Source organism: Octopus bimaculoides, chromosome 9 (genome assembly GCF_046866305.1).
Source record: "Octopus bimaculoides isolate indiv1 chromosome 9, ASM4686630v1, whole genome shotgun sequence".
Classification (NCBI taxonomy): Eukaryota; Metazoa; Mollusca; class Cephalopoda; order Octopoda; family Octopodidae; genus Octopus; species Octopus bimaculoides.
In genome coordinates this window covers 5,684,029-5,696,458 of record NC_142936.1, presented here as the reverse complement: position 1 = coordinate 5,696,458, position 12,430 = coordinate 5,684,029, and the positions used below count along the sequence as shown (strand labels likewise).

At 35.8% G+C, this 12,430-nt stretch overlaps 2 protein-coding genes across 7 annotated transcripts in view; one reads left to right on the top strand and one right to left on the bottom strand.

The window, feature by feature from the left end:
- LOC106878116 (UPF0415 protein C7orf25 homolog) overlaps positions 1-12,430 on the top strand; it is a 258,033-nt gene that overhangs the window by 120,522 nt on the left and 125,081 nt on the right. The window contains exon 2 of one of the 4 annotated variants that reach the window (XM_052970394.2): positions 468-602. The exons of the other annotated variants lie outside the window; for them this stretch is intronic. Coding sequence (XP_052826354.2) covers positions 570-602 — 33 coding nt within the window. The 5' untranslated portion in view covers positions 468-569. The remainder of the gene's footprint in view (positions 1-467; positions 603-12,430) is intronic. 4 annotated transcript variants of the gene reach the window in all.
- The window catches only part of LOC106878202 (uncharacterized), a 129,400-nt gene that overhangs the window by 70,061 nt on the left and 46,909 nt on the right, over positions 1-12,430 (bottom strand). The window lies entirely within an intron of this gene.

The window sequence follows — 12,430 nt, the reverse complement described above, 5'->3', positions numbered from 1 at the left end:
ATATGAATGCTTGTATGCTTCGATGGTTAGGTGAGTGAGCGAATATATTACTTTGTGTCGGTCTGTTTATCTATCTATTTCTCTATCTATCCATCCATCCATCCATCCATCCATTATCTATTTATCTATCCATCTATCCATCCTTCTATCTATCTATCTAGCTAGCTATCTGTCTATCTATCTATCTAGCTATCTCTCTCTCTATCTATCTCTATCTATCTCTCTATCTTTCTATCTCTCTCTATCTATCTTTCTATCTCTCTTTACCTATCTATCTATCTATCTATCTATCTACCTACCTACCTATCTATCTAACTTTCTATCTCTCTTTACCTATCTATCTATCTATCTATCTACCTACCTACCTACCTACCTACCTATCTATCTTTCTATCTTTCTATCTTTCTATTTCTCTCTCTATCTCTCTTTATCTATCTATCTATCCATCTACTTCATTAACTAAGCAGACTGACAAAAAGATGAACAGTTAGGAGGACACAGCTAAATGGATAGAGAAGAAGCAACATAGAAGAATAGATGGAGAGAGGAAGAGAGGGAGGGACACAGGTATGCTGGGCAGGTGGTGGCAGATGAAAATTAAGGTAAGTGATATTTAATGCTGAAAGAGAAAATGTAATTCTTATCATCATATAGACTGCATAATGGCTTCCCATGATTTCCTGTACAAAACCCACAGAGATAATGGCAAAAACATCATTGCCATTATTGTTATTATTATTATTTTTATTATTATTTGGCAGTATATACGCTCAAGTTGGAACAATAAAGAAATTACTATATTACCGTTTGTCCTTGTAGTGTTCCCACATCCATTGGCCTTCTAGCTAGTAAAGTTATTATTATTATTATTATTATCATCATCATCCAATAGTCTTATTTCTATTGCACTTTTACTGCTCTGTTGAGCACAGAACTAAGGTAAGTGCAATATTTTGGTTTGATTTTGGTTTTCATTGTCTGTTGTCTATAATATTGTCTGTATATCATTATTTCAAGTAATATTGGTGTTTATACTTAATATAATATGTCTGTCGTGTCTAGAACTAATATTATTTATTTGTATATATGTTATCGCCTCCTTCCTTTGGCCAGGAAGGACAGGTAGTTTTTCATTCTTGAAAAGAGGTTGTGTGGTGGACGCAACTGAAAGGGTTGAAGATGGATGCCTTCCTCTTTTTCCGGGTTCCACCTAAAAAATAAAATGGGGCTGGAAAGGGAGGTACTGTTACCCAGCAAGTTTGTTGAAAGGTGGGTGAATGTGGCAAAACTGGCCCGTGGCAATGGACCTACTTTAAGCGTGCGCCTGTAGGCCAGATGGAATGAGGAAAAGAAAGATGCCTACCTGAGGTGCCTTTGGTGTTAGGGGCCCAAAGTGTGTGAGGTTTCTTTGGTTACCTCTTGATGAAACTGCCCCCTATTGGGGAAATATATTGCTGGTTTAATCTCCTTGTTAATTTTTTTTTTTTTTTTTTTTTTTTGCTGTTTACACGTTTAACCTGACTGTACCTCGTCTGTGTATCATCCTTTGTGTTTTGTGTTCAGCCCTGGTGGCCAGTAAAGTATATATATATATATATATATATATATATATATATATATATATATATATATATATATATATATATATATATACATATATATATATATATGTTGTATGTATATTTGCACAAAGTCCCAGAGTTTTGGTTTTGTATTTGTCTACTTGTCTTTTAATCATATCCCACAAGGCATCTGTTATTGGAGGGATTGGGTCTGTTTTAGTCACCACTTCTTGGCTATCTCTATTTCCAGATCTTTATATCTTTATCTTTTATCTTTTACTTGTTTCAGTCAGATGACTATGGCCATGCCGAGGCACCACCTTGAAGGGTTTTAGTCGAACAAGTCGACCCCAGTACTTATTCTTTTAAGCCGTGTACTTATTCTAGCATTCTTTTTTTGCCAAACCGCTAAGTTACAGTGGACAAAAACACACCAACACTGGTTGTCAAGCAGTGGTTGGGGACAAACACAGATACAAAGACACACATACACACATAGATACATACATACATACATACATGTATATATATATATATATATATATATATATATATATATATATATATATATATATATATATATATATATATATATATATATATATACATATATATATATATACATATATATATATATACATATATATATATATACATATATATATATATACATATATATATATATACATATATATATATATATATATATATATATACATATATATATATATACATATATATATATATACATATATATATATATATATATATATATATATACATATATATATATATACATATATATATATATACATATATATATATACATATACATATATATATATACATATACATATATATATATATATACATATATATATATACATATATATATATACATATATATATATACATATACATATATATATATACATATATATATATACATATACATATATACATATATATATATATACATATATATACATATACATATATACATATATATATATACATATACATATATATATATACATATATATATATATATATATATATATATATATATATATATATATATGTAAATATATAAAAACAAAAGGATAAAGAGAGCAAAGGTAAGGTTGAAGAATTTTATGGATAGAGTCTTACAGCTGTTTCTGGGAAGATCTAGTACTTCCCTTCATCCTCAACCTTATATATATATATATATATATATATATATATATACATATATATATATATATATATATATATATATATATATATATATATATATATATATATATATATAAAGAAATAATCAATATCAGACTTATTTTATTAAACCAAAGTTTAATAAATTTCATCAAATAAAATAAACGAATCAGATTCTATGTAAAAATGGATTAAGTTTTTCATTTCATATTTCCATACAACTGTTTTGGACAGAAGGACCAAGATTTCAAGATTATTATATTTTATGACAATCACGTAAGTGGTTCACTTTTAAAACATCTTTACTCAATTTTATACATATTTCATAAGGTTCTTTCATATTTTTTTGAAAATTTATCTAGATCTTTTTAGATAACGAAAGCGGCATATAATAACTATATTGCCTATGGATTACTCTTTTACTTGTTTCAATCATTTAACTGTGGCCATGCTGGAGCACCGCCTTTAGTCAAGCAAATCAACCCCAGGACTTATTCTTTGTAAGCCTAGTACTTATTCTATTGGTCTCTTTTGCCGAATCGCTAAATAACGGGGAAGTAAAACACACCAGCATTGGTTGTCAAGCGATGTTGGGAGGGACAAACACAGACACACAAACAATGTCTTCCTTGTTTGCTTGGCACATTGCCAAAAGAGCCTGTGAGCAACTGACTCGTCTCTGCTTCTGAAAAGGTGTGAGCATCCGGGGAATCCATCATGCAGGCAACTTCCACATGTGCAAATGGTTGTGAATGATTTTTTTCCACAAACCCTACACTTATCTTCACTTCTTGGGCTAGCTGCCAAATAGTCATGTAGCAATCCTCCAAAATGGTGGCTTCCACTTTATGGATGGCGTCGTCATCAATGGCGGAATGTGGTCATCCAGGAATAGGAGCAGTTTCAACCAATGTCCGACCACATATGAACTGGTGATGCCAGTGCTTGACTATATCATATGATGGTGCTTTGTCACCATAAACTTCTTTCATCTCTACGATGAAAGTAAACAAAGTTTGTTTTCAGAAGCGTTGAGATGTATTGTAAGATACAGAAATAAATTTATTTCTCAAACGCGTGATAATGCTATAAATAGCGAGATCAGGATAAATTATCCATTTATTGCAGAAAAATACGCTACTGGCCAGCCATGAGACTCGAACTCCCATCTCTGTGATTATGCATCAAGTGTTTCATCTCTTTGAAAGTCATGGTAACAATGCGCTTCCTTGCATTGTCATAGCTTTCAAGTGATGCTACCTCACTGGTTAGGCAGGCAGGTCAACATTCTCTCTGAACAGAATGCCAATTTGTTACTGGGTTACCCGTGTGCATCCAAGTGGACGGGATTAATGTGAAATGAAGTATTTTTCTTACCCCACCCCGACCAACCACCACCAATAACAAAAAAAAAAATCGATGCACAACCAGTCAGGAAATTGAACCCACAGTCAAGCAATTGTGAGTGTAACAACTTAACCACTAGGCCACTTGCCTTCACATGCATCTGATATATTGCTATTTGATCATGTTCTGGTGCTTTCCATGCATTTTTCTTTTTTTTTTTTTTTGAGTCTGGGATTTTTCTTGTATATTTAAAAGCCTCCTACAACTCTTTAGATGCTGTGTTCATTGTTGTTGAACAATCAAGTTCATAGTAATGCCTTTGCCAGCCACACGCCTCCCTAGAAATCGTCTTCTCTTGCTGTTGGGGGCTGCATAAAATTTTGTTACATTTTCTTTTACCAATTTCTTGATAAAATTATTCTGGATTAGAGCCATTGTTTGTTCAAAACATCATTGTTGCATTTCATAGTGCCAGATTGTTTCAGGCAGTCTTTCATTCCAGATAGGTTTTTTTTTTCTATTCTCTTATATTTCTGTTGTACTTGTCTCTCCTCATTTGTTTATCATTTGTGCCGTTTTATTATTGATTTCATTTAAGACTCAGAACTCTTAAACCTTATTTTCTCTTTGTTTCCAATGTTATTCACTAGGGTTTTTGATATCCCTACCTATATATACATGTAGGCATAGGCATGGCTCTGTGGTTAAGACGAATGCTTCCCAAATCTTATGGTTTCAGGTTCAGTTTCACTATTTGGCATTTTGGGCAAGTATCATCTATTATAGTCCCAGGCAGACCGAAGCCTTGTGTGTGGATTTGGTATACAGAAACCGAAAGAAACTTGTCAAGATGAAGTGGAAGCTTTAGTGAGGGAGTTCTTTACCTCGAAGGACAAGAATTGGCATTGGAGAGGATCAAAGAACTTACAGAAAAATGGCTTCAGACGGTGCCAGACATTAAACTCTTTGAATGTTTGGTTCCTTTTGTTGTAGAAAAGTGACTTTCTCACTTCCCGAGCATTAAACTAATACATCTGTTTGTTGTTTACACACCCGCCTTCGTCTTTTGTTTTTTGTTTTGTAAATTCTCACTATATATAGATAGATAGATAGATAGATATGCATATGGAGGCGATGACCGAGACATTTGGCATTATGTCGTGCTTGAGAAGAAGACCCATCAAGCCAAGCAAAATCGCTGTCATGGCAGATACTGGTATCACGCAAATTGGCACCCGTGCCGGTGACTTGTAAAAGCACCCATTATACTCTTGGAGTGGTTGGCGTTAGGACGGGCATCCAGCTGTAGAAAATCATTCCAAATTAGACCGGTGTCTGGTGCAGCCTTCCAGCATGCCAGCCTGGTCAAACTGTCCACACTCAAATGTTGAATATTGAGAATAAGTATGCAATATCAAATTAGTGGATAATGATTCTTTATTTGTGGATTAACTCTACCATTGGTTTCATGTTAAGAAAGCCCTTAACAATTATCAAGCCTAAGACATGGAACATCAGTGTTCATTTCCAATTTGGGTTAAAACAAATCCAAAATGGAAATAAAAAACTGATATTTTATTCTGTAGGCTTAATAATTGTTAAGGGCTTACTTGACATGAAACTAATGGTAGCCTCAATCTACAAATAAAGGATAGATAGATAGATAGATAGATAGATAGATAGATAGATAGGGTTAAAATCCAAGCTGTATCTTCTTGGGGCACATCTTTTTTATTTCAGTATTCCAAATTTGTATGCAGATGTTATATTTGTGTGAGTTATGCATAAGAGATGAAAGTACGGGAAAATATTTTCTGCTGAGTAATGGCATCAAAACAAGAGGAGATTGGAAAGTGGTGAATAAATAATACCAAAGATTTTCCAATCTCCTGTTTTAACACACACACACACACACACACACACACACACATGCCAGCATGGGAAATGGAAGTTAATCGGTGATGATATATACATATATATATATACACACACACACACACACACACACACACACACACACACACATGTAAGTATATGTGTGTGCACATGTGTATCCTTGTCTAGACATCACATGATGGTGATAAATGAGTATCCTTGTCAAAGAACCAAGGTTGTTCGTATCTAAGGGGAAATGTGATGTTGGTATAAATGTTATCGGTGATGGTACTAATACATCTATCCTTGTTTGTCACGTGTTTGGTTCCAAAGAACCACCATATTAGGTGAATCAGTGATAAATGAATCATGGAACATGTGGGGAAAAATAGGTTTTGTTCTGAGACGCCAAGTTGTCCTGGGTATTGTTGGTGGTCACTGAGGGGCAAGCTTTTGCAGTCCAATCAGAATCTTTGGCTACTTGCTGACCCATGTTATCAGAGATCAATGCGTGATAAGCATAACGTGATTCACAATTAGTAGACTGTGTTAATCAAATCAGAGATAAATGAACCAGTGATAAATGAGGCAGATGAGTAATATTAGTAGTGACAGTTTATGTATAAAATATCCTTGCAAATATGTTCTTTAGCTCCAAGAGAGTTCTGATCCAGCAGGGATGTGCTGAAAGGTGTTCCAGTCATGACAAACCCTCATTATTTTCCCCTTCAACTGTGTTTCTAAAACTACATTGTCCATTATGCTTCTTTTTTTTTTGTTTTGTTTCTTGTTTTAAGTCAGTATAGTGTAAATCAAGTAGGATTTGACTACTATTTCTAGCAATCAAATCTTCCACAAGTAGGTTGAGCGACCACTGAGAGGTCTTCATGTGGGTTTTTGATGTTGCCGTCAGTGATGATGGTGAGGATTCAAATGCTGGATTATGACGATGATGATGATGCTAGATGTAGATGGTAGTGATGGTGGTGGTAGTGGTGGTGGTGGTGGTGGCGGTGGTGGTGGTGGTGGCAATTGTTAGAATATGAAGAGACATAAAGGTAACTTACTTGAAGAGGTGCTAACAATGGAGTTGATGTTAATGTTGTTAACCATCATAGTGGTTTTGGTAGTGGCGGTGGTGGGGTGGTGGTGGTGGTGATTGTGGTCAGTGGGGTCGGTGGTCATTATGCTGAAGGAGGTGGTGATATTCTAAGTAGAAGTAGCATTACTAGTAGTAATTGCTGTGGTTGTCTTGGTGATTGTAGTAGTAGTAGTAGTAGTAGTAGTAGTAGTAGTAGTAGTAGCTGTGGTGGTGGTGGTGGTGGTAGTTCTTGTATGGTGTTGGGTGGGGATACTGGTTTCATAGGGTGGACTACTAGACTCATAAGACTATCTTCAGATTGTATACACACACACACACACACACCTGTATACAAACACACAGACATGCTTGTGTACACATACACATGTATACACACACAGACATCTGTATAGAGACGTGCATACTTGGATATAGACAAACACACACGCTTGTATACTAAACACACATCCATGCAGACACACACCTGTATACACACACACACACATCATTTATATACTGAAATATGTGTGTGTGTGTATGTGTGCGTGTGTGTGTGCATGCACGCACACACATACATACACATATGTAGATATACACCTGTACACACATGTATGCAAACACACACCTGTATATATACACACACACACACACATATATATATATATATATATATATATATATATATATATATATATATATATGTATATATATATATGTAGACACGTATGCATTCATGCACTCACACAGCTCTCTGTCTCTCCCACTCTCTCTCTCTCCCTAAATCAGTCTCTATCTCTCTTCCTCTCTAACTCACTTTCTGTCTCCCTTTCTCTCTCAGAAAGATGAAAGGACAGATGCCATTAAATGACAAATAAAAAGAAATAAAAACAACAAAAACCAACAAAGAAACGAAACCAACAAGATGGCTGCAAGTACTGTCAACTACTTCATTTGCAGGCTGCTTGCTTTATGACAGTGTTGTTGTTGTTGTTATTAATTAGCTCTAAATTATCCCTGTTGATCAAAAGTCAGTCCAGTTGTGACCATACCCTCACCCCCTGTGTGTGTGTGTGTGTGTGTGTGTATGTGTGTGTTATCATCAGTTAACTTCCATGGATCCTTTGTTGCACAGGTCAGACAGAATTCGCTTATTGAGACAGATTTTCTTTGGCTGGATGCCCTTCCTATCACCAACCCTCACTAATGCTAGTTCTTGTCCTTCGAGGTAAAGAACTCCCTCACTAAAGCTTCCACTTCATCTTGGTTGATGAAGCATATCATGAGTGTAGGAAGTGACCTATGGACTGGGACAAGTAATAATCGAAGGGAGATATTTTTCTGCAATCCTCACATGTATAAGCAGTGACTGAGCACACACACACACATGATGATGATGATGGTAAAGTGCAGATGATGGTAATAACCTTGAAGACTTAATTGGAATATAAAATGGTGATGATGATGATGGTGATGATAACCTTGAAGACCTGCAAGTATATACTGACGATGATGGTGATGATAACCTTGAAGACCTGCAAGTATATACTGACGATGATGGTGATGATAACCTTGAAGACCTGCAAGTATATACTGACGATGATGGTGATGATAACCTTGAAGACCTGCAAGTATATACTGACGATGATGGTGATGGTGATGATGGTGATGGTGGAAGTGACGATGATCTCTATGAAGATTAAGACGAATAGAAAGACAACAATAACTGCTACTGCCACTACTACTAATGCTGCTGCTGCTACTACTTCTACTACTACTACTACTACTACTGCTACTGCTACTACTGCTATCAAGATGTTGTCTCTGATGGTGATGGTTATGCTTCTGATTTCAGTGATGGCAGATATGAAAATCATAAAGATAGCCAAAACGATGATGACCGCGATGACGATGACGACGATGATGATGATGATGTTGGTAACCATGATAACAGCAGTGACAATGGTGGTGATGACAACGATGATGACAATGATGATGATGATGATGGTATATCTCCTGGTGGTGTTAATAACTGTGTTCCAGGCGATGGCGTTAATGATAATGTTGGTAACCATGAAAACGGTGGTGGTGGTGGGGGTGGGTAGCAACTGAAAGATGATCTTTATGGTGATGTTGATGATGATGATGATGATAGCAATACTCAAGAGGCGAATTATGATCATGACCATGATGATGATGATGATGATGATAGTAGCCATAACATGTGATGCGCACGTGGTGATGGTGGCGATGATGATGCTGATGAAAATCTCTATAAAAGACAATGATAAGTGTATGTAACCTGACTAATTGCAATTTGATTCTAAACACTTCCTTTCTCTACTTGTGTGTGCTATGATACAGGTATGCACATGTGTATGTGTGTGTGTGTATGTATATATATATATATATATATATATATATATATATATATATATATATATATATACACACACACACACACATGTATGTGTGTATATATACATGCATGTATATATATTATGTATGTATATATATATATATATGTGTGTGTGTGTGTGTGTGTATACATATATAATATATATCAGCATATATGTGTGTGTGTATGTATATATATATATATATATATATATATATATATATATATATACACACATATAGGCAAGTGCCTTCTACTATAGCTTCGGGCCGACCAAAGCCTTATGAGTGGATTTGGTAGACAGAAACTGAAAGAAGCCCGTTGTATATATGTATATGTATATATACACATGCATATCTATGTATATATGCATAGATATAAATAAATAAATACACACACACACGTCATCATCATCATCATCATTGCCATTTAACATCCGCTTTCCATGCTAGCATGGGTTGGACAGTTTGACTGAGGATTGGCTAGCCAGAAGGCTGTACCAGGCTCCAATCTGATCTGGCAAGGTTTCTACGGCTCATTGTTGTTTTTTTTATTTTTAGTCTGCATGTTTGTTACAGTCACTTGCTGAGACACACCCAGTGTCCTGGGGCAAGTGAAGGAGATGTTACAGTATGTCTGAAAACTTGGGGAGGGGAAGTAGCAAAATATCTTCATGTAATACAGCACAAACATTTAAATTTTAAATGCATAGGGTTTCTCTAAGGATGTGGCCAGTACTTGTCAGTACAATCTTTTGCATTTCTCTGAGACATGGTTTTCCTGGGATCTTATCTAGATATTTCTCACATCCCTTTTATTATTATTATTATTATTATTATTGGGCAAGTGTCTTCTACTATAGCCTCAGACCAACCAAAACCTTGTGAGTGGATTTGGTAGACGGAAACTGAAAGAAGCCCGTCATATATATGTGTGTGTGTGTGTGTGTGTGTGTGTGTGTGTGTGTGTGTGTGTGTGTTCGTCCCCACCACCATCGCTTGACAACTGATGCTAGTGTGTTTACATCCCTGTAACTTAACGGTTCAGCAAAGAAAACGATAAGTACTAGGCTTACAAAGAATAAGTCCTGGGGTCAATTTGTTCAACTAAAGGTGGTGCTCCAGCATGGCCACAGTCAAATGACTGAAACAAATAAAAGAATTAAAGAAAAGAAATAGAAAATAAAGGGGAGAAAAGGAAAGAAAATTATTGTTATTATTATTGTGTGTGTACAACAGGTTTCCAAAGTCACTCATGAGACATTGGTCAGTCCACGACTATGAAAGAATGCTACAAAACATTTAATACATCACTCTACCAACTTTGCCAATAAGTAAACTACGAAGTACCTAAGTAGAAGCTTAGTATACCGAAAAGAAAAATAGTTCAGAAGAGGAGAGAAACAACAAAAAGATTACGAAAAATCAAAAGATGAATTTAAAATTGAAATCCAGGATAAATTGAAAGGAAAGTGAAGAGAAAAATCTTATAAATTTTCTCCATGTTCTGTATTCTGTTAGATTGGATGGAAAGAAAGAGAGCTAATAAGAAAATATCAAACCAACTCTAGCATGAAAAGCTTAAAAGCGAAAGCACATCTAGAAAATCTGATTTCAGCGATACACGATCAATGCCTAACCACTAAAAACAAGCAGAATCACAGGAATAAAACAGAAGGCAAACTAGCCAATCAGCCTAAAGAAGATTGATCACTGCTGTGTTGCCAGTCTTAGCAAAGACAGAATTCATCCATACGACATAACAGGCTATATAGCTATATCGATTGGATAGTATGCAGGCACATCCACATTGAAACTCGTCATAAATAGTATAAGCATTCTCCAAATCTTGTACGCAGCCAATCACATGGTTGTGATACCACTGTGATGTCTGTCTAGACTGACATGGAAATCAAAGTTAAACATCAAGGCATCATCAATTAGAAACAGAGGGAAGCATATCTGTACACTGTAATATTTGTTATGTAACTCAATCTAAATATATCTTATATCGTTGATCTCTTGTTGTAGCCATCAGACTGTGGCCATGCTGGGGCACCACCTTATCTGTTATCTCTTACTTGTTGCAGTCATCAGATTGCGGCCATGCTGAGGTACAGCCTTAGAGAATTTTTAGTCAAAAGAACTGAACCCAGTACTTATTTTTTTAAAGCCTGGTACTTATTCTGTCTTCCTCTTTTGCTGAACCACTAAGTTACAGGGACGTAAACACAGCAACACCTGTTGTCAAGCGGTGGTGGGGGTCAGTCACAGATACAAAGACACGCACTGATAGATCTCTCTATCTATCTATCTATCTATCTATCTATCTGTATATATATATATATATATATATATAAATTACGGAGATGTACTTGCATAGCAAGTGACCTGATCTGAGATCGTGTGCTGAAACAAAAACAATTGCAGCGCGGAAGGTGTTTATAAGCCATTTAAAAACACACAGAAACTGTTAGATTCACTTCAACATTTAAATTTAATCTGTCAAAATATTTTTGTCAATTTTCTCAATTTTTTCAAAGTGCAGGTGCCACTTCAAAGCACCCAGTCCACGCTGTAAAGTGGTTGGCATTTGGAAGGGCATCCAGCCATAAAAACCTTGGCAAAACTGACCTCGCTTGTGCTAGTGCCACGTAAAAATCACTAAGTCCACTCTGCTAAGTGGTTGGGGTTAGGAATGGCGTCCAGCTGTAAAAATCCTGCCAAAACAGTTACAGAAGTCTAGTGCAGGCTTCTGCATGGCTGGCTCTTGCCAAACCGTCCCGCCCATGTCGGCATGGAAGGCAGACATTAAACAATGATGACGATGATGATGAGCTATGATAGTATTCTTTCAATTTCCATCCACTAAATCCACTCACAAAACTCTGCTTGGCCCAGAGCTGTTGTTGAAGACATTTGCCCAAAATGCTGAGCAGTAGGACTGAACCAGAAACCAAACGGTTGGGAAGCA